Genomic DNA, 21744 nt, shown 5'->3' with positions numbered 1-21744 from the left:
CCCTTCTCAATCGAATCAGGTGTGTTGGAGGGCGGGGGGGCACATCGAAAACAGTCGGGACTTGGCCATTCCCGGTTTAACCTCATGATGTCGCATCATCAGAAACAGCAAGCCATTTCACCACTTGAACATTAATCAACTTTAATTATCAGGAAGAAAATACTCCATGAGGAAAGAAGTTGTAGGTGGGAAACATTGGTGTAGTGTGTATCGAGTGCAGAAGCGTCGTCTCGGCTTTTATTCCAACTTGTCCAAACTTTGCGAGATTCGGGGCGGAAAGAGAATTGTCGTTTTTATTTCTACACAAAACCATTTGCACACGACCTATTTGGAAATACACTTTTGCTGTCACACATTTGGACTTGCGGAAAGGAATGTTGACGACATGAACACGGAACGTTTCAAGGCGAAATAAATAACAGGGCCTCCTTCGCCCAGCCAATGGGCATCAGCGGGGGCGGGGCCAGCCGCCTTAGGTCACCATGTACTCCTGCCGCTTGTTGAGTCGAACCTGGCACAGCGACACGGCTCCCACCGCCACGTAGACGGCGGCCGCGATGAAGCAGTTGATGCCCACTTGGCTGTACAGACTGTAGATGTTCTGAGGAGGGTGTTGACTGCGGGAAGACACAAGCAATGATGTCACTTCCTGTTGCAAGCCCAAACGGGCTTCCTACTCAGCGCCCCTGTCTAAATTCCAGACTTGTTGCTAAAGATATTGACGTGTACAAGAGCGGAAAGTTGAAAGAAGACGGCACTGACTCTTTGCGGATGTCCTCCTCGGTAAACGGGACGTCCTCGATGAGCACGGCCGACTTGGCGCTGAAGAAGATTCCCAGCATCGCCTGCAGCCACAAACGAGCAAACGCTTGCTTGATCACCTCACAATTGTCAACAAAATGTGCCATTTTAGGGACATTGATAAGAGATTCCGATTTGCAATGCCGACCGGCAATTTGCTTTTAAATTCTTAAATGCTCAATTTGCAATAAAACAAAATATCCCAGCCACGTCATAACAAAACGTTGCATTTTCTTTAAAAATGTTGACATGCTCAATGTATCGCACACCAAAACTGACTCCAAAAGTTCCCTTTCACCTCTACTAATTCTGAACAAAAAGTGTATTTGTCACGTTTTTTTCCACCTCACAATTGTCATCAAAAAGCTCAACGCACGACTGGGTTGCAGTAGTTACATCTGACCACTGCACGACGTAATTCGCGCATGCGCAGAAGGTCGGCCATCTTTGATCGCTAAGCAACAAACATTGCGTTTGTTTCTTGTGATATTGTTGCTCCTAGGCTCCGTCCACACACTGGAGTCAAACGAACGTCGCCACGGCGTTTCTGGCGCCACACTGCGTTTTCGTGAAGCGACGGCGGCCATCACATGGTTCGCCACAGATACGAATAAGGATTGGAAGAAGGCGAAATTTGATGTTTATCTTGTTTGTTTTCTTACCAACATGATGACGCCCCAGATGCTGATGACGATACCGCACGCGGCCATTTTGGGGCCGCAGAAGAGTAGCGACGGCATGCTTCGCGCTCAGCAGTCACACGACACCCGCGACGACGAGTGTTCCTCTTTTGTTGTCGCTACGGAAGGAAAAAAGGAAGGGCGAGCTTCGTGTCAGCTGATCTCCGCGAGCTCGGCTCAACTCGGCCAGCATCGGCTTCTTTCTCATATCCAGTAGGTGGTGCATTACCGCCATCTACTGGTAAAAAAACTGTGGAACAATCAAGAACATCCTCACCACTTTGTACATTGCTCTTGTCTCGTTGCTTGGTTTCCTTTCCTTCCCGTGTCGTAAAACAATTTCGCCTGAAATCTAGCGTTTGTAGAAATCCGTTTTAATATATTGAAGGTGAATTTTCACATTACAGTGTTTTTCTTTTTGATTTTATTTCATTAACTGTGGAGTACCAACATTTTTGTTCACGTGTGTACATGCCATCTTTATTACTTCTTTGAAGTCCACCGGGATTCAGGAAGAAAAACACAAATAATGAAGCACGGATGTTCATTGAAGTTTCCCCACAAGTGTGGTATGACTTCAAAACAGTTATTTGTACATATATGTGATGCAAAAGTACGACTTAATTTTGTAAAATCAAAATCCACACAATTTAAAAAAAATCCAATTTCAACAACTTCATCTTCTTACAATTTTTTTGTCACGTGTACGTTTCATATACATTATATAAATATAAAAGCTTGCTGCATGAGAACACCTCGCCGTCTGTTAAAACATTTTACACAACTCGTTGGAAAAATATGAAAGTGTTTTCTCCCATCCCCTTTAAGTCTTCAATGACAGATTAAAAAATAGTTAAATGGTCAACAACTGCAACCATTAATTGGCAAGTATTAAATTCATCAACTATTTTGATAACCCCATTGTTTAGATCAGTGTTTCTCAACCTTTATTAAGCAAAGGCACATATTTCACCTGGGAAAAAATTCACGGTACACCACTTTGCAAAACGATTCACAAAAGTGGATATACAGGTTAATTATGTACTTTTTATCCCTAGTGGAAGAGCATTTGTTTTACCTGTTGCTATATGTGCTTGGCCTTCATAAATTAACAAAAGAGTATTTTTTTAGACAAAATTATTTTTTTATATTTTTGTCTAAATAATTGACATTGGATTATTTTCAGCAGCACACTGGTTGAGAATCATTGGTTTAGACACCTCATCTTTAAATTGTCCAAATCCTCAGAATTTCAGCCTCTCAACAGTAAATATTACATTTTTTAAAAATGTTTCTTGCACATGAAACTTGCTACGAGGCTGTGTGTGTTTGACCTTTTCAGGTGTCTGGACTAAGTGGACCTGCATTATTTGCAATGGGATATCGCTTTTGTTTTGGTACCATTTGGTTGTAGACATTTTGGAAGGGAGTCATCAGGAAGAGTGAGGCTCCACAGGTGGACGAATAACTTAAGTCACACAAACATATTTTCGTATCAGCAAGATGCCACTTCTTATGAGACTTTATTAAAAATATTTGAACACGCAAATGATGCCATGAGGGCAGAGTTGTCACAGGATAACAAAAATAACACCTTCGTAGTCCATTTTTGTACAAAAGTGGTTTCAAGCACGCAGAAAAGAAGTTATTTGAATTTGAGTTAAGTTACTTTCGAAACAGTGAGGTCATTTCTAATTTTTTTTTTTTTTTTTTTTTTTAAATACGTGCTTACAAACACTCCAAAGGAAACAACAGCAAAAAAAAAAAAAAAAAAAAAAACATCTACAAAAATAGACCATAGGACATTTGTCCATTTGGACTTTTTGTTCCATAAAACATGGTAAAGATAGATCTATCGCCTCTGCTTATATATGGACACACACTTCTGTTGCATTTTGCTAAGCTACAAGTAGCGCACACGCGCACCCAAAAGTGTCCCGGATGTTGAGTGGTAAGGCGTGTACATGGATTTGCGGGCGGAGCTCACTGGCCGACGATGAGCTGGCGCAGGTAGGAGGTGGTGAGGCCTCGCAGCTCCTCCAGGGCGTAGTCCTCGGGCATGGGCAGCCGGGCGATGTGCGGCGCCAGTTGCTGCGGAGGCACCGACGCGCCTGCGCCGCGCTGCAAACTCAGCACCACGCGCAGGATGTTGGCCACGCACTTGGCCATCTCTGAGGACACACACGCATTCCTCACCACTCAAATTCACATCCTGCCACTTTTACTCCGACGTCTTTGGAAATTCAGATCACTTTTCTTGCAAAACGTCAACCTGATCTCGGGAAAACGGTGATATCTTTGTTCCCATGATTAGGACATTTATTTTAGAAAAATGACACCTACTTTTCCATGTATAAGTTCAACTTTGTCTCGGAAGCTTAGAACTACTCTCTAAATGATCACTCTTCTGTGAATCTAAGTATGTCAACTTTCACATTTCATATCGTCGCTGTCCTGTGAAAAACACCCATTTTTTTCCCCATTTTCTTATTTTTACCTGATTGGTGTTTGCGCATCGCAGACGTGAAAATATTTGTTTTTCCCAATATTTGACGTGTTATTCACAGGACAGTGACGATTTGAAGACTCAAAATTACACCTTCCCTCCAATTTCAATCACCTCACCCAAGATCTATCAAAGTTGTAATTATGTGGGTGAAAAAGCGGGTGACTTTCAAGGAAAAAGTGACATTTGATGTGACTTGAAGAAAAGAAAAGGAGAATTTCCTTGAATAAAGTTTTCTGAAAAGTCAGGCTTGCCCAGAACAATATCCTAATTTTGCGGGAAAAAGAAGCTTTTGTTCTTCAATTTAGCAGATCTGTGCGTGTGCGTACCTGATTGTGCCAAGCGGTCTCTGGCGCCCTCGCAGGGCAGGAGCTGGATTCTGTCGCACAAAGACGTCACTTGCGTATGAAGGCGCTCCAGCTCGTAGCCGTCGGCACTGCCACTCTCCATCTGGAACGCAACAAACGTCAGCTGGTGTGGCCGACGCGTCGTCACGCCAGTGGCGACCGACCTGCTGAATGTCCCGCAGGGTGTTGGTGACCCGGATGTAGTCCAGGTAAACCTTGCCGGCGGTATCCCAATCCTGGATGGTGGCGCTGTGCTCGGGCACCGCCAGCCCCTCCAAAAACTCCAGCAAGTAGTCGTGGTTGTCGTTGATGATACAATCTAGGAAATAGCATTTGATTTTATTTATTTTATTGTTTCGCACTTGTATCAAGTTAGGAGAAAAGGTGCAATTGCCAGAGGGAAAACGTGGGTATTTCACACAGAAAATTAGATTTTCTGAGCATACATTGCTGTGAAAAAGTTGACAGTCTAACTGGGAAGAGTAGAAGTCATTCAACTGGAGAGTGGGCTACATAGTCCACCGTGTAAAAATCCCGCAGTAGTGATTGTGCGTCAGAAACGAGCAAATGATCGCAAACGCAGTCGTTGCGATCATTGACTTTTTTTTTTTAAACGGGAGTGCATACCTGGGGCCAGGTGCGTGACGAGCAGCCGGTGACATTGGCTCCAGCATCCGGCGTGGTAGAGGTGTAGCGCCTCCTGGTGCTTGTCGCCGCAGTTGCGAGCGCGAACACTCTTGGCCTCGTGGATCCAGCGCTCAGGCACGAGCAGCCGCCGGGTAAGAAAGCGCTCCCTGCTCAGTGACTCGTCCGTCTCCTCAAGGGGGCAGTGCAGGCTCAAAACGGCCCTCACTGCACGCTCGCGCTGGCTAAGTAGGGGAAGAAAAAAGGAGGAGGTGGCGGGCGGTGTGCGATTGAGTCACATGATTTACTCCGGGAAGACTAGCATCAAATCAAGTTGAAACAGTCAAGAAGTCTTTTCCTGACTTTTGTTTTGCTTTGGTGACAACGCCTGAGGTTTTTGCGCCAACAGCGACTGTTCCCGATGGTCTCGCACACATTTTGTGGGATATTTCAACCAACTTTGGACACTACATTGGCGCGAGCAATATGTCTTTGAACGAGTCATCCTGGGCTCTTTCATCACAAAAGCAAGCATTCCAAGATGGGTGCATTGACTTTTTTTGAGTGTGCGTGCGTGCGTACGTACGTGTGGTCGGGGATGTGCAGCAGGATGAAGACGGCCAGGTGCCACAGGCCGGCGCTCTCCAGCTGCGCGGCGTAGCTGGCATGCAGCAGGCCCTGGCGCGCGGCGCTCAAGTGGCTGTAGTGCAGCGCCTGCAAAACGCCCCAAAGGTGCCAACTGAGCCGGAAGTCCAGACGCTCCCACGTGGCGCTCAGAGGCTCCAACAGCTGCTGCAGGCCGTAGTGTCTGCGCCACACCGCAAAAGGAGAAACAAAACGCTTTCAGCCACGTCTTCTCAAAAACTTTGGGGCTCCACCCAGACGTCTGGCCAAAGGATCCCGTCGTCACCCTTACGCCGATTAACGCGAAGCTAACGACCATGAGTAGCCATTTTTTGGAGGAGTACGCATCGGGGAGTCAATGACTTTGCGCCGTCGACGTGGAACTTTTGGTTGGGAACAGTGCGACTTGACTTGTGTGTACCTGTCGCTGTAGAGTTTGAGCAGGTGGAAGCAGACATCGTAGAGAGGCTGCTTGGAGTCCTCGTCGTCTTTGTCGTGGTGGTCCATCTCCGACCGCTCCTCCAGGTACGGAGGGAGGGGGGCGCAGGCATATTTGCCGCCCTCACACGATCCCTACAGGACAATGAAACAAGAGAACCAAGCTGGGCGATTCATCCACTTTCGAGTCATTGGAACATTTTTTTTTTTCTCTCTTTTGAACAGCAGCTTGCGTAGTCCCCTGACATGCACTGCTTCCACTAACAATATGGCCGCAAACAGAGTGCATCTACTTTACAAAAAGCAGTGAGTGTCGCCAACTTAGTGATTTGCAAGCAACATTTTATGACCCTCATATGGAGCATTCTCATTTTTGAAGCCACTACTGAGTTGAACTGCTTCTGAGAAGAATTTTTCATGAGCAGGCGTGCGCATGTTTGCACTTGTGCGGTTCCCTGCAGTTGGACGGCACAGCTCACCTGGAAGGCATCCTGGTACTTGGCAAGGGCGTCGGCCACGGAGGCGGTGGGCGGTAGCATGAACCAGAGGTGAACGGCCACACAGCGCTTCCAGTCCAGCTGCGAGCAAGCGTTCATCACCGACTCGGACGTCTGCCACACCTGCACGGGCACACGCAAAACATTGACATACCGAGCCAGGCGACACTCCAGGATCTGCACGGAGGAGCAATTCAAATAAATCTGATTCCAAACACAAAAAAGCAGAAGCTTAAGATGTTGAATACATGTACTTCTAAAAAAGCAACTCAGAAATGACAAACGGCATGTCAAGCAATGGACTGAAATTGTGCTGTCATTTTCTGGTGTGCGCGCCTTGAACACATGGAGGCAACGTCATTCTCTGCAGAGGATAAAGACTACACACATGTCGGTATTGTTCTATGACCTGTCAACAAGTGTCGCTGCCGTTTGCGTTCAAGTATCCCCTGCCCAGATGGTTCCGGAGCCACAACAGCCAATGCTAACCATTAGCATTTCAATGTCATTTTCCCTGGGATGTTAGCATTACTCTAGCAGGCCGTTCTTAAAGTGGAAGTCAACAGAAAAGTTTTGAGTTCTTTCTATGCATGCCTACGAGTCGAAATGTAGCCTTACGATTAATATTGCGTTGGTGGGATATGAGTTAAACAGTAAAATCCACCCATTTTTGTCCATATCAGGGGGCGGCCATTTTGCCACTTGCTGTCAACTGAAAATGAGCAACTGTGATGTCATTTTCAGTCAATAGAAGTGACAAAATGGGCACCCCCTGAAATGGCTAAAAAAAGCGGGGATGCGGGAGGGGGATTTTGCTGCTTAACTCATATTTCACAAGCGCAATATTAAATCAGAATGCCGTGTTTCAACCGGTGTTGCGTTCACCGCCTCCAAACAGTGCTCAGAAGTCAAAGCAAAAAGTTGACTGGCATCTCAAAAGTCAGAAGGCGCCGCCGTCCACTGCAAGGGTGGGCCCTCAAGTCCCTGCTGCGACACACCTGATTCAAATGATCATATAATCAGCAAGGTCTGCAGAAGATGGATAACGATTCTGATCATTTTACTCTGGTGGGTTGCACAAGGCTGACATAAAACATGCCGGACACCGGCCCTGGAGGGCAGGAATTGCCAAGCCCCCGATCGAGTGTTTGCCATGCCTGTCATCTTTACGCAATGAGGCCAACGTGTGAAGTGGAGTCTTATCTCGACAGCGCGACGCAGCGATGCGAGCATGTGCCGAAGAGGAGAGCGGGGCCACGTACGGGCTTTCCGGCGAGCAGCATGAAGATTCGCAGGCGTTCTTCCGTCAGGTAGCCGTCGGTCTGCATGCGGTTCCAGTCGGCCAGCTGCAGGGCCAGAAGCTCGCGGCCGTACTGTGAGCCGGCGGCCTGCGACAGCAGCAGGGCCAGGCGGTGGTCTCCTGCCGCAAGAAGGGACGCGCAAGCTTGGTTAGCACCTCGGAACACTTGACCAGCCTCACCTGGCGTCGTGTCCGACATGGAAAATGGCTGAAAGCGCCTGACTCTGGACAATTGTGTTACAATAATAAGACACTTGCTAAATGAAGGATGCAACTTTGTTGATTACGTCTGCACGGTCAATTTATTTGGACTGATTTAGTCCAGTTCATTAATTTGCCATTTAAAACGAAAACGATTCAGTTGAACCACAATTCAAAAGCAATGTCTGATGGTCCTTGGTTAATTCCGCAACATTGTTATTTTGTTAACTTTAAATTTACTTCTGTGGCCATTTTAAGTTTTGCTTCGATGACTGCACATTTTGGGGGGGGGGGGGAGATTAATGTTACAAGAAGCCCCTTGAGACGCTTTTGCGATTATGGGCTTTTGAAATGAATTTGACTTGACTTGTGAATGTCATTGGCTGTTGTTTGTAAGTGTTGTGTGAAATGCACTGTAAAAATAAAGTTGCCTTGCCTCGTATCGGTTTTCCTTACATGGAATATCGAACCATTTTCTACATGTTTCATAAAGTTGTGTCGCCCACTCCTTCCTTTGGATTTCCTGTTTTTGTCATTTTGTCGTTGTGGCCCTCAGTGTAAAAACGGTGTCCTTCGTTGCCTTACCGAGCGGCACACTCACCCTCCTTCTGCGCCAGACGACACGCCTCACTGACGCGGTTTCCCGTCAGGTAGCTGAAGACGGCCTCTGTGCGGCGCCCGTTGCCCGCCTGCGCCACTTCCTCCTCCACCCGGTGGGCGGTGCGGCGAGACAGCCAGGCGGAGAAAGTGCGCCTCCTCTCCAGCTGCCGCTCGTAGTGGCCCAAGGCGTCGGCGTGCGGCTGCTGTCCCCAGAGGGCCTCGCACAGGGTCCACACCTCGCACCAGTAGGACAGCACCGCTGAGGACATGCGAAAGCGTCACAATAAACACGCATGGACACCCAACAAAGTCACATACTTCAGGACATAAAAGCAAGTCTGAAGTTCAACCTTGAGCTCATTGGTTGTCAGTTACTGCCAGCCATTTGCGGAGCTTTTTGCCTGTTCTTTCAGGAGCCACCGAATCTTGCGATCCGGGACAATAAGCAGTAAACCTACCAAAAGGAAAGAGTCGACTCTCCTCTTTCACTAGACAACACGTTTGTGGCAACCTTTCTCCACCCGATTGCAGAATATGGTTTGGTTTGAGCAAAGCTATTAGTTTTAGACCCAAAAACTGAAAATAAGCTTTGTGAAGAGTCGGGCTGCAACTAACGCAATTATACGAAGTGACTCGTCTGTTGACGAGCAATCGGATTTCCATCCCTTTTCAGGACAGAAAATCCTTGTGGTTGTTGCGCACATTTTCTGTCTTTGTGCAAAATCGGTGTTTTTGAAGCCACGTTCCAAGTGGAGTACCGTTTCAAGCGGCACATGTTGGCCGAGTGCGTTTACACTGACGTCAGGCGCGATTCTTACGGTCGGCATGCTCCCGTTTGTCGCTCAGCTCGGAGCTCCAGTCGGCGTAGTCGCGCAGCGCCGCCACGCCGGGCTGCGGGCGGACGTGAGGGCAAGCGGAGGCGTCCGTGCTGATGGTGCTGTGCTTCAGACAGATCTCCAGGGGGCGCTGCAGCACCTCTTGGCTCTGCTCCTCACTCATCGTCTCTCCCAGCCCGACCAGCTGCTCCAAAACCACCTTGTAGGGGCTCTCCGTCAGCCTGCCCACGCCACATTTATAAACAAGAATGAGCTTTTGGAAAGAGACAACGCCGCTTCTTCAAGTGGTCGTAACTGCACGTTAAAGGATTTTCGAAATCAACTGCATTTTTGGTTTTGTTGTCCTCTGTACAACAAAACTTGATGAGACAATCATTCTGTAAAGCATCTTATGTGGATCCATATTCGTTTGCAATGTCAGAGGAAGAAAACCTCAAGTTTCCGTTTAAGTCCAAGCCATTTTATTTGGCTCAGTTTCTGTTACATGCAACATAAGGGGAATCTTTTTGTCTGACATATTTGTCAATGTCAGCCTAGTGTCTATTTGGTGCCCATGTTGGATGGACACCTTTAATGGTGCATGACACAAAGTAAAAACAAACCAACTGTTTATTCTACTAAACAAAAAGGTGAGCGTGCGTGTCTTACGGTTTGTTCCTGGCAGGTTTTGGCAGGAAACTGAAGTCCGTGTTGGTTGCTTGTCGGTGGCCAAGCTGCTTGCCCGGTGGCGAGCTCAGTCGGTCGCCGCAGTGCGCCAGCGTCCAGCCGGGACCCCAGCCCACACGGAACGAGCGGCCCGCGTACAGACCGGCGTCCATTAGCAAGTTTCCCTGCAAGCAAGCAAGCAAAATCTGTTTGCAACATGGAGATGATTTAAAAGCAAACAAACTAGAGGATAAAACACAATTGAACATCGTTTGAAATCAGGGCTGTCATGGGTAGACATCAAAAGCAGCAAGTAACAATTTGTTTCAGAATGCATTCATCTGCTGATTTTTTTTTTTTTCGATTAATCAGAAAAACATTTTTAGATTTCTCTATTCAAACACAGGTCATTATTACAAACGACAAATAAATTGATGATTCAGTTCCTGGGTTTATCTATAAAATCTGAAAAAAAACAGATCATTGTTTTGCAAGGAAAAAAGCTGATGTTTGCAAATGCCTCATTTTAGAATGGAAAATAAATAGCTTGCTCTTATGGAGCACTAGAGAAGTTGGAGAATATTTACTGCTGAGAAGCTGAAATTCCAAGGATGTGGAAAATGGACTCGATGCGATTACTCAATTATCAAAATAGTAGTGAATTAATTTGACAATCGCTTAGTTGTTGCACCTCTGAACTGGTCGTTTGACTTGAGGTGACAAGATGAGATCCCTAAATAGAAGGCAAAAATGCTATTTTGTAAATTCCTAGTCCATTGCCATGGAAAGTCTCTAACTTTGAACACTTGCACAACTTTGCAATTCGAGGTGGTGACGTGGCGGGAGCATCCTCTTGCCTTTCCTTGCGTGACGGATTCTTCCAGGGGCACGGGGCCTCCTAAGCGCCGGACCCCAACGGTCCTCACCGGGGGCTCGGCTGGCTTTGGGGGCAGCAAGAAGGGGGAGGTGGCGGGCGCCGTCCAGTGGGACGAGCGGGGCGCTTCGGGCACGCGAGGAGAATCTGGGAGCGGCGAGAGCAGGCCAGAAGAGAAGCGAGCCTGGAAGAGACCGCCCACTGGCCACAGAAGCAAAAACATGTCAGATATTTGGATGACGGGGCCGTCCTGTGAAGAAAAATACTTCTGGCCACTGTAAAGGGAATGTTATGCATTCAAGTTCATACCCGAGGGTCGGCCCGGCAGGATGAGGCGCGGAGAGGAGAAGTCCGAGGAGTTCTTCACATGATCCTGGAAGAAGTCGCTCTCGTCCTCATCCTCAGCAAACAAAGATGCCTTCATGATCTAAGAGCAAACAGACGGCGCCTTTAATGGTCAACTTTCATTGCCTGTGTGTGTGTGTAAAAAAAGAAGAAAAAAAAAAAAAACAGCTTGAAGCAAGCACGCTTGTCCTCTTATTAGAATTGTGCAAGTGAGCGAGTCTTCATTTCCTCAAAGTGATGATGTATAAGTTCATGTAATTTCTTGAGAGTAAGAGTAGAAAACAAACAACTACAAATCCCGCTCACCATTAGCTGCCGCATTCCGACAAGTGTTACAGTGGTAATGACAGTCTATGATGAATCAAGTTCTAGTTAGCGCCTTAATAATCTGCCAATGTCGCTTCACTATGTATCGCTGTCCTTTCCTGTTCCTCGCCGCCATTCAGCGCTGCCGCTGGTGCGAAGCAGCTATCGGACTAGCCGACGCTGGCGACATGAAGCCGACGATGATTCACGGCTCTTGCGTCGTCACAACATCCTGTTTCTGCTGGGTTGTTTTGGTGATAAGTCATTTGGTGCAAATCAGAAAATGTACTAGGGCCCAAAATATTCCTTGACTTAGTGGTCTTATCAGACTCTGACTGTAGAGAGAAGCCCGACACCACTGGTCTTGGGCCACCATTAATCCAGCACAGTAAATTCAGATTTTAAACTGCTCCATACTTGGCAGACGACAACTTTGACCAGGACACGTGTGCAAATGGCTTAAGAGCAATTTCACCAAACGGATAACACATCATCCACCATTTGATTTTATGTATTCTTGGGCACCATATGTGTTGATAAAAAGCACTATTTAAGAGCACTCTATTTACCATTATTTATTTATTTTTTGCTTTGTAGAGGACCAATAAACCTTCGGCGTCAAAGAATGTGAACGTTGGGCAAGGCCTACCTGCAACGTGTGCGGGTTGATGCCCAGCGAGGACGCCATGTGAACGGATGTCGAGACGCCATCGTGCTCGACACCCGGGCTGTCCGCCGGCTCACTGTCGTCCTCGTCTCCCGGCGCGCTCTCCACCTGAAAGCTCTGCGTGACGTCGGCCATGTCGCTGTCCAACTGGGCCACGCCGCTCGCCAGGTCCGCAACCGCCGTGGTCAGACGAGACTGCAGGAGTGCGGCATTTTGTGGCGCTGTCGGAATGCGGAGTGACGATTGGTTGCTACCTGAGCCTGCGGTGCCATCTGCTGCTGCTGAGAGGGGGGAGGAGGCTGCGGCAGTCTGGAGGGAGGAAGTGACATCATCATCTTCAGCTTCTTGGGGTCGGTCTTGAGCGGAACATCGTCGTCTTCGTCCGACTCCTGCAGGCCATACTTGGAGAAATGGGCCACCTGGGAGAGAGGGTGCAAAAAAAAAAAAATGCAATAAACCGCTTGTACATGTAGCCAACAAAACACACCGACTTATTAACACTCACATTCATACTTTCTTTCCCCACACACACTTTCACACGCATGCAAATGGTTACACCAGGGATCTTCAATCCTGTTCCTCGGGGGCCACTTTCTGCCCTGTTTTCCCATCTCTCCCTGCTGCTGCAACACACCTCATTCAAATGATCAGATAATCAGCAAGGTCTGCAGAAGCTGGATAACAATCCTGGTCATTTGAATCAGGTGTGCTGCAGCAGGGACCGATCCAGGAAAACAGGCCGGACAGTGGATTTAGAGGAAGAGGATTGAAGACCCCTGGCTTACACACTTATGAACTCACATACACAGAAACATGATCTCTCATTCACTCACAAACACACGTGCAGAGACGCGCACGCACGCACGCACCTCAAAGACCCAGGAGCCGGTCTCAGGTCTGTACTCGAGGAAGCGCGCTCCCTGCTTGCGTGCCGCCTTCTCCAGTCGGCCTTCGTAGTTCATGTCGGCGAGACGCTCGGGGCTTCGGATTTGCGTGCAGCTCGTCTTGTCGTTGGGCCAAACGCCGTCCAACGTCACCTCGGCCCGCCTGGCCCCACGAGACTCGTCAGACACGGGTAGCGAGTAATACAAGTGGCGGCCACCCGGACCAACGTACGTAGGCACGGACGTATGTTGGGATGGAACTCACCTGTTGAGGCCCTCGCCCTCGGCCGGCTTGTTCTTATCGTCCGGGTACACGATGACTTCTTTGCGTCGGAAGTGAACGATCTGGTCGAGGTCCAGCCCCGTGACGTTCACCGTGCCGGGAAAAAAGATGGAGCCATAACCTGCGAAAAAGGCCAATCGCATCAATTTGGGGTGTACCGTCCAATCAGAGCTCATGCGCGCAAGCGGTGGCGAGCGGTCACAGATGTGAGGCGGCGTCACCTTTCCTGCCGACGGTGAAGTTTTCCACCACGCACTCGCCGCCGTCGTCCACCATGTCGGCCAGCTCTTCCATGGAGGGGATGGTGTAATAACCCACGCGCCTCAGAATGATGCCTGACAACAGCAATCGCCCACGTCAAATAAGATGCGAAGGTCGGGCGGGGCTTACGAGGTCGGGACGCACCTGCGGGGTGAGGAGGCTGGTTGGATTCATGCAGGACATCGTCTCGCTCCTCCTGCAGAGACTCTTCGCCCGGGGACACCAACGCGTCCTCGCTGCTCAACTGGCAATTGACGAGGAAAATTGAGAGCGGGCGGGGGTTATTTATTTTTAAATAAATATACAAATTACACAAACGCATGCCGACTTAAACACATGCGCGCGCACACACACATGTCCCTCGCAGACAGCCACACCCAAGTAGCCAAACAAACGTCAAAGAAGCCTGGCTAACAAAGTTAAGCAAGCCCTTGGGGGAACTGAGGCACTTGGAGCTCACCTCCAGGCCATTCCTGGTGGACTTGTGCATGTTGAGCTCGCAGATGGTGTCCTGCAGGGCGCAGGGGGCGCGGCCTTGCGGGACGGGCTTGGCGATGGGGTTGACGTAGAAGTGCGTGACCTCTGGGTCGTCGTCTGCCGGCGCCGCCCTCGGCTCGTCGTCCTCCGTTTGGCTGCAGACAAGCCGGCGCGGCGGCGTTAAGCGGGCGGCGACCGGCTCGGAGATTTACGCCGGGCTATCCGAACTGCGCGGGCCAGCGAGCCCTAACGTGCAGGTCCTCAAAAAATCCTTCGCAAACATTTGTTTCATCTGAATGTAGCGTTGCACTGTATCAACATTGTACCATTTTTGTGCTACCGCTCTGTGCATGTTAAAGTTAAGGTTGTTTAAAGGGTGAGAATTAATGTGACATCTATGCTAATTTCAGCCTGTCGGACGATGGAGTTTCGTACAGTACCGTTTGCATGAAGCGACCACGATTTCAATTGTTGATATATGATTTGGTTGAACATTGTGTTGACATACACAATTAGGGGTGCACTAACTAATGAATTCACCGACGTCTATTTATCCAATTAATCAAAAACAATTTAAAAGATTAATCATTAGGAGACATTATTAAACGTCCAAATCGTCAGAATTTCAGCCACAACACTAAATATTCTCCGCTTTCTGTTGTCCTCCATGAAAGCAAGCTGATTATGTTTGTGTTTGATATGCAAACATCTGCATTTGTTTGAAAACAATGGTCAACATTTTTGCCCATTTTGACGGATGTTGCAGACCAAATCAGGAACGGAGTCACATTCAATTTGTTTGTGCATTTTCTGTACTGTCAATTTAAAGTAATGTCCTGTTTTTGAATAAAGGGATAGAAATTTAGGTTTTATTTACCCAATTCATCAATTACTCATAAATACAATCAACAAATTAATCGATTATTGAAAGAAAGGTTAATTGCAGTCCTATACACAATGTCTAATTCCCTGTTTGTTTGTTTTTTACAATTTTACAGTAAACTTCTACTAACAAACAGCTTAAAGCAAGCACACTTTGCCTCTTGTTTGGAGAACTGAGTGAGTCTTCTTTTCCTTTCCTCCAAAGTGATGTTATCCTAGCGTCACCCATTTCTTGACAGCAAGAGAGCGGGAAGAGGCGCTCAGGAAATCTTCAAAAGTGTCTTAAGCATGAGGGCGGAGTAAATCTAATTTGAAAAATGTTTTTGAATGCCTATACATCATGGCAAATTTACACTTGGATGTGGAACACCCCCACCCCCTTCGCGCGCATTAAACGTACAGTCAGTTTACAAAACGACAGCTATGATGTGCTTAAGCTGAAGACCTGTGTCCGTTCTGAGGGTACACCGATGGCGAGGCGAGGTCGTCAACGTCTTTGTTTGCCGGACTGCTGTACTGGCTGCTGTTCAAGTTCTTCAGCACAAGTTTCTTGATGCTCTTCCTGTGGACGAAAAGGCACACTCCGCTTAGCGTCAACTCTTGACTGGAGCACATGGCCGCCGCGGCAACAGGCACCTGGGAACGAAGACTCCGTTTGTGAGCGAGGGCTCGTCGTCATCCAGGCCGTCGAAAAGCTGCGACTTGGAGCCGCCCGATGAAGTCAAAGCTTTGGGGCGTACCCTTGTGGCCGGTCGGGGGGTCAGCTTGTAGTGCGTGGGTGTGGTCAGAGCTTTCTGGGCTGTCGGGTTGGTTGGTTTCAGACGCTGCCATTGGACAAAAACACAACACGTGAAGTGAATATTGCGAAGAATTGGGTATAGCGTCACTCACCTCCTCCTTTTTCTTGGGGTCAGAAAGAGGGTTTCGGAAGAGCGGCGAGTCACCGTAGGGCGAGTAGGCCAGCACGCTGAACTGCTGCTGCAGCATGGCCTGCTGGACTGCGGCCGTGTTTGGGTCCGTCAGCGCTTGAGGGACAAAAAGTCAAGAAACGGGAATTAGCGCAAGCGTGCTAGACCCTCACGTGGCGTGTTGGTGTGCTCTCCCGTGAAAATCAAAGAGACGGAACGTCTCCCGCAAGGATATGGAAATACGAGCGTTGATGCTGACCGACAGGCTGCTGTGGCGCCCCGAAGCCGATCGCGCCTGTGCCGCTGTTGAAGGCGCCCGTCCCAAACGTTCCCATCGTTCCCAGCGTGGAGCCCAATTTGTTCTGGTTATTCCCAAACAGAGACGTGGTGCCAGCGCCCACTGCTCCACAAACACAACAGAGCCATAGACACTTAACATGTGAACAATGTCAACTGCTCCGATGAACACACCAATTCCTAAGAATAAGAATCTAGTGGAACATCAGTTGTCATGATTAATCCATTCCAAAAAGTCAGGACTAAAATCCTATTGGTACAAAAACAAAAGCAATACTTCCCACAGGGAAATAAGTGAAAGCATTTCATGTTGATTTTTGTCACTCAACATTTGACGTCGAGCCCTCCAATACCTGCTCCGAAGGTGCTCCCCAGTCCAGTTCCAAGCCCTCCAGTGGTCGACTTGTTCCCAAATAGATTACCTCCCGCAGGGTTAGCGCCAAAGCCTGCCCACAGCAATATAGTAAAAAAAAGTTTAACATACTGATGCTGCACTTATGTTCACTTCAGTGCAGGGAATTGACGGCTCTCCTTGTGCAGTATTTTTCTGCGAAAAGCCATAAAATGGTGCCAAAGGACTGACTAAAAGGGAAGTAGTTATCTGTGTCAAAAGAAATACAACATTTTCCCACAACAGTGGCTATAAAAAAGTCTACACATCCAGCACACCCTCTTATGACGAGGGATGTGGCTGTGTTTGGAAGTAAGCAATCACATTCAAACTCTTGCTAACTGGATTGGAATTATGAATTATAAAAATGTCCTTTGTAAAAACACACTTGACCTCTCACAAACACATGAGAAAATGGGTTATGGTTGGACGAAACAAAGAAAGCTTTGCTGTCACCAAAAGTTGAAGGGTTGGCTCCTGTTCCCAGCGTTAATGCAGGCTTGTTGCCAAAGATTCCAGTGCCGGTGCCAAAGGACGGCGCACTGGTCGTGGTGGTGCCAAAGCCGCTGGCTTTGTTTCCAAATATGCTGGGCTGCAAGAGGCAACGACACGCGCGTCAGCAGCGGCCCGTCTCAGGCCACACATTTTCCCGCTCCTCACTCTCACCTGAGTGCCCACGCTACCAAAGCCAGCGCTGGCCTGGCCAAAGAGTCCGCTGGCGGCACCAAAGCCGGTGGTGGCGCTTGTCTGAGCGGCGCCGAACAAGCCACCCGACTGAGACGCTGCCGTGTTGCCGAACAGACCCTGGGACACATGACAAGAGAGAGAATCTCACTCCCACGACAGTAACGCAACATAAATATCAGGACATGCAGACAATTGTCATCTTTTGGGATCCTAAGTGCACCACAATGGAAACAAATTGGAAACAAAAAGGAACTTTAACTGCAGACCGACATGCAAATCAGGAAGGGTGAACGGTGTACAAATTACAACAGTTTGCAAGTGTGCCTCCCACTTGTTGAGGGGCCAAAAGTATTGGGACTAAAGAATCACAAGTCAAACTTTGACTTTCACTACTTGGTTGCAAATCCTTTGCTGCCAGCCTCAAGTCTGGAACGCATAAATAAACACCAGCAGATGCTGGATTTCATTCCCAGTGATACTCGGCCAGGCCCCGACTGCAAACGTCTATTCAGTTTGTGCATGTGACATTTTCCCTTCACTTGTGTCTTGGCTAAGTCGAATGCATGCGGATTCATGTTAGTGGTCAACTTGGCTATTGCATAACATTCCACTTCTTTGCCTTGCAACAAAAATTAATTCCATTGGCAGCCGTGGAATAGCTGAGCAGCCAATCGTCCCATCATTTTTGTTCTCTCCAAAAGGGAGCGACACGTGTGACAACGGTTGCACTTCCTGCACCGTTCTCCTGATTTGGATGAAAATGACCTGACATTAAACTCGAACATCTGGAATTAACGTGTATTTGTGAGCACGCAGGAGTGTGTTTGAAGGTCTCACCATGGTGCTAGTACTAGCTTGGCCCAGGGTGTTAGTGTTGCCAAAGGAAAAGCCGCTGCTCTGCGCCGTGGTGGTCTGACCGAAGGGCTTGAAGAGGCTGCCGGCCTGCTGCTGGTTGGGTTGGCTAAATAGGCCCCCCGTGGTGCCACTGAATCCCCCCGTCGAGGCTGATGGGGACAAAGACAGCTTGAGTGAGCACCGGTGATGAAAATTCAAGTGCAGTTATGGTCCCATCACCCGCTGACAGTGTGCGTGTTGTGTTGGGGGGAGTCACTAGAACTCACCTTGACCAAAGGTGCTCTTGTTCTGTCCAAATGTAAAGTTGTTGTTGGACGCCGCCGAGCCGAAGAGGCCGGTGGGGGCGCTCGACGCGGGGGCGGCGGCGCCAAACAGGCCGCCCGTGGCGGCGGGCATTTGGTTGGTGGCGCCCTTCCGTCCCGCCTGGTAGTCCTCCAGCCTCAACTCCTGAAGCACCACAAATACAACGGCAAAGTGGTCAGAAACGGAGCCGAGCAACCGCCGGCGTCCATACGTGGGTGCGTCTGCAAAGTCACCTCCAGGGATTTGTTCTCATACTCCTTCATGGCGGTGATGCACTGATGCTTGGTGTTGATGTTTGTGGTCACGCCGGCTTTCACCATGGTGTCATTTCCTGTTGGAGCCTGAGTGTAAGAAAGAAAGACAGCAGACTTGACCTTACTTGCACTGAAGCCAGATCGGGCTTGGATTTAATTGGCCTCAGATTCCGTCTTTATTCATTGACCATCCCCATATTGCCAGCCGTTTTGGACATTCACAAATATTGTGTTGTATGACTCCATATACACCCAAAGTACCAAATTAAAGAATAGAATCACTAAAGAATAGAATAATCCATTTCACAATATACAGAAGTCACACACACCTAATTAAAGCCATCAGTCCACATTTTGACTTCATCTACTCACATTAAACTTGACCGTGGTTCCGGGCTGCTGCGTGGCCGAGAAGCCCGAGCCTCCAAACAGGGACGTGGCCCCTCCAAAAGGGTTGGAGGCGGTGTTGGTGGACCCGAAGAGCCCGCCGCTGCTGGTGCTGGTCCCGAAGCCTGAGTTTCAGACACACACACGCCGTGACCCGATGAAAGGCACAAGGGAGAATTTGGCGACGGCGACTCACTTCCGAAGGATGTGGGCTTGTTGGCGCTGAAAGCATTGTTCTGCTGCGAGAAGAGCCCGCCGGCCGTCGTGTTCCCTGCTGCCGTGTTGCCAAACAGGCTGGTGGACGTGGCGCTGGGGGCGCCGAAGCCAAAACTGGTGCTGGTGGACGACGTCGGCGGCTGGCTGAAGGTGCTGGCGCCGAACAGTCCGCCTGGATGGGGAAAGAGGAGGCGGGCATCACACTGCGTGTGCAGGCGTCAATGCGGCACGACAAGAGAGTCCACCAACCAGGTTTATTCTGTGCAGTGCCAAAGAGCACTCCGGTGTTGGTGGTCGCCCCGAACGCAGACGTACCAAACCCCCCCGTGGTCCCAAAGCCCGCGTCTGCACACACAGAGCACACGCTGAAGTCGCCCAACATGCCCATCATCAAAAATGAGTCGCGCCCTCACGCCCCACAAGTCCCCCACCACCCTCGTCTTTTGGAGTGACATGCCGCCGCCGGCCGAGTGACCCTTCTCACAGTGAGCCCGTTCGTCCAAAAGTCCGAACGTGGCGCTTGTTTGACTTGGCGAAAGGTTAAAAGACTTACTTTGCTGCCCGAAGGTGGACGAGGTGCCGAACCCCCCTGAGCTTCCGCCGAAGGGGGTCCCGAACGACTTGTTGAACATCTTGCCCTGCTAGCAGGCCAGCACGGGTTCACTGCAAACAAGCAAAACACAAATCAACAACATGTCCCATGTTTTCTAAACATTGCTGCTGTCATGCTTTCTCCCTACATGACCGGTCAACAGAGACACCTGAACTCTATGAAACAGGGTTCAACCTGCAGCCCATATGTTCACGATTTAGTACGCTAACTTTTAATGATCATTTCATATTCAGCCTCTTTAAAAAGCAACGTGACAAGCAGAGGTGCAACAATTATTCAACAAAGCAACAACGAACACATTTTAAAATTAATCGACAACTATAGTGAGCATCGGTGAATCTTGAGAGACCTTGTTTAACTTGAAATTGTCCAAATGCTCTTAATGCAGCCACTCAACAGTAAATATTCAGATTTCTGTCATCATCCATAAATACTAGTTACCTTTATCTCAAGCCATAAAACAATTGCAAACATTTGCTTTTACTCCGGAAAACATCCAGCAAAATTTTGCTCATTGATGGACAGATGTTGCGGACCAAACCAGTGACGGAATCAGAATTGTTTTTTTCATACTTGAATTTGGGATCCCAACATGAATGTCAGAATATATGTGTCGCATATTGTTCTATTACTGGTAAAGTGTGCTAGTGCAAGGTCACTGTTTTTGACAGCTGTACCAATGCAAAGTCAACTAACTGTGCGCATGGATGGAGTTTTCATTCATTTCTTATTTTAGTAGATGGGTATTTTCAAGTCTTTATAAAAATATAAAACCGGCAGCAGTGCAAAGTGACGCTTCGTCGCCCAAGTCAGTGTCCTTTTCAGCCCAATGTTGAACAAGTTTAATTGTTATATTATTGCCATTTTGTTGTTGTATGTAAAGTGCTTTGTTGCAGCTGTAGCTGTTGTGAGATGCGCTATACAAATAAATAAAGTTGTATTGTATTTCACGTGAAGACTTACGATAGCTTCGGAAGCCGTGAACGCGTCGCGGTCAACATGATCCAACTCGCCCCGCCATTACATTTTGGACATTCAATTTCATTTTGTCCAGGTTAATCGCTAAAATAACACACCTGACTAGGCGGCGAGTGTTTGTATGTAATAAAGCTCATTAAACGCCGTTGACGTCACAGCCAGTGGCCACTAGCACGCTGTAGCATTCTTTCCGCTAACACGTTAGCTAGCCTAACTCATTGCGCACGAGTCAACAAAGTGACTTTGGTCTTACGTGGGAGTCCAACGACGTCCCTTTAGGAATCCCTGCTCGCACCGTTGCCCCAAGAGACTCGTCGTGAAAACTTTCGAGCGTCCAAAATAACGTTAGCCGTCCAGCTAACTCAAGCTAGCTTCGCAAAACAACAAGAGCCGGCGAGCAACAGGCCTTCCTGTTACGTGACTTGCCTTCGGCGACCAGTTCCTCACTTTCTCCACCTCCAGCTTCTTTGTAGTTGGAAAAAAATAAAGGGGGATGGACAACAAGGTTCCAAAATGTGTCGCTAGCTTGGCATGAAGCTAGCTGGCCGGCTAACTTTATCGGCGCGGAGGGAAACTGGCCAACGTACGTCACGACGCATTTTCAATTGTGCGCGATGACGTACCGTATTTTCAGTTGTGCGTAGTACTTCACATCCGGCTCTCCTGGGCGCCCCAATCTATTTTTCATATCATTTCCGTCCCATTTTATTGTGAAGGAAAAATATAGATTTCCAGAACCATATCCTATACGACACAAACATATTGTAACGACTCCGT

At 48.5% G+C, this 21744-nt stretch overlaps 2 protein-coding genes across 8 annotated transcripts; both read right to left on the bottom strand.

The window, feature by feature from the left end:
* Positions 1–124: 124 nt before the first annotated feature.
* Positions 125–1689, bottom strand: rnasekb (ribonuclease, RNase K b). Its single transcript, XM_086057302.1, has 3 exons — positions 1464–1689; positions 763–845; positions 125–617 (listed from the first exon to the last, which is right to left on the bottom strand). The coding sequence occupies exons 1-3, from the start codon at positions 1539–1541 to the stop codon at positions 473–475; spliced, it is 306 nt and encodes a 101-aa protein (XP_085913428.1). The 5' UTR covers positions 1542–1689; the 3' UTR covers positions 125–472.
* A 1279-nt stretch (positions 1690–2968) lies between these two features.
* On the bottom strand, positions 2969–21586 carry nup98 (nucleoporin 98 and 96 precursor). Of its 7 annotated transcripts, none has more exons than XM_086057291.1 (35): positions 21394–21586; positions 19930–20039; positions 19626–19721; positions 19357–19548; positions 19146–19285; positions 18753–18860; positions 18483–18663; positions 18199–18365; positions 17341–17478; positions 17131–17266; positions 16637–16729; positions 16246–16389; positions 15970–16103; positions 15715–15902; positions 15524–15640; positions 14180–14351; positions 13864–13963; positions 13680–13793; positions 13441–13579; positions 13161–13338; positions 12546–12710; positions 12274–12486; positions 11283–11400; positions 10957–11174; positions 10103–10284; positions 9437–9675; positions 8620–8877; positions 7780–7937; positions 6500–6640; positions 6004–6155; positions 5545–5766; positions 4962–5203; positions 4499–4653; positions 4317–4437; positions 2969–3652 (listed from the first exon to the last, which is right to left on the bottom strand). In XM_086057291.1, the coding sequence occupies exons 2-35, from the start codon at positions 20006–20008 to the stop codon at positions 3465–3467; spliced, it is 5388 nt and encodes a 1795-aa protein (XP_085913417.1). In that variant the 5' UTR covers positions 20009–20039; positions 21394–21586; the 3' UTR covers positions 2969–3464. The 7 variants fall into 7 exon arrangements, with proteins under 7 accessions (XP_085913417.1, XP_085913421.1, XP_085913418.1 ...); XM_086057295.1 differs by having other exon boundaries at positions 16246–16386; XM_086057292.1 differs by lacking the exon at positions 21394–21586 and adding an exon at positions 21221–21384.
* Between the last annotated feature and the right edge of the window lie 158 nt (positions 21587–21744).

The sequence above is a fragment of the Filicampus tigris genome, chromosome 17 (assembly GCF_054856515.1).
Source record: "Filicampus tigris isolate MCC_2025a chromosome 17, RoL_Ftig_1.0, whole genome shotgun sequence".
Lineage (NCBI taxonomy): Eukaryota > Metazoa > Chordata > Actinopteri > Syngnathiformes > Syngnathidae > Filicampus > Filicampus tigris.
Note: the sequence above shows the minus strand (reverse complement) of the source record. Positions and strands in the feature narration are given on the sequence as shown.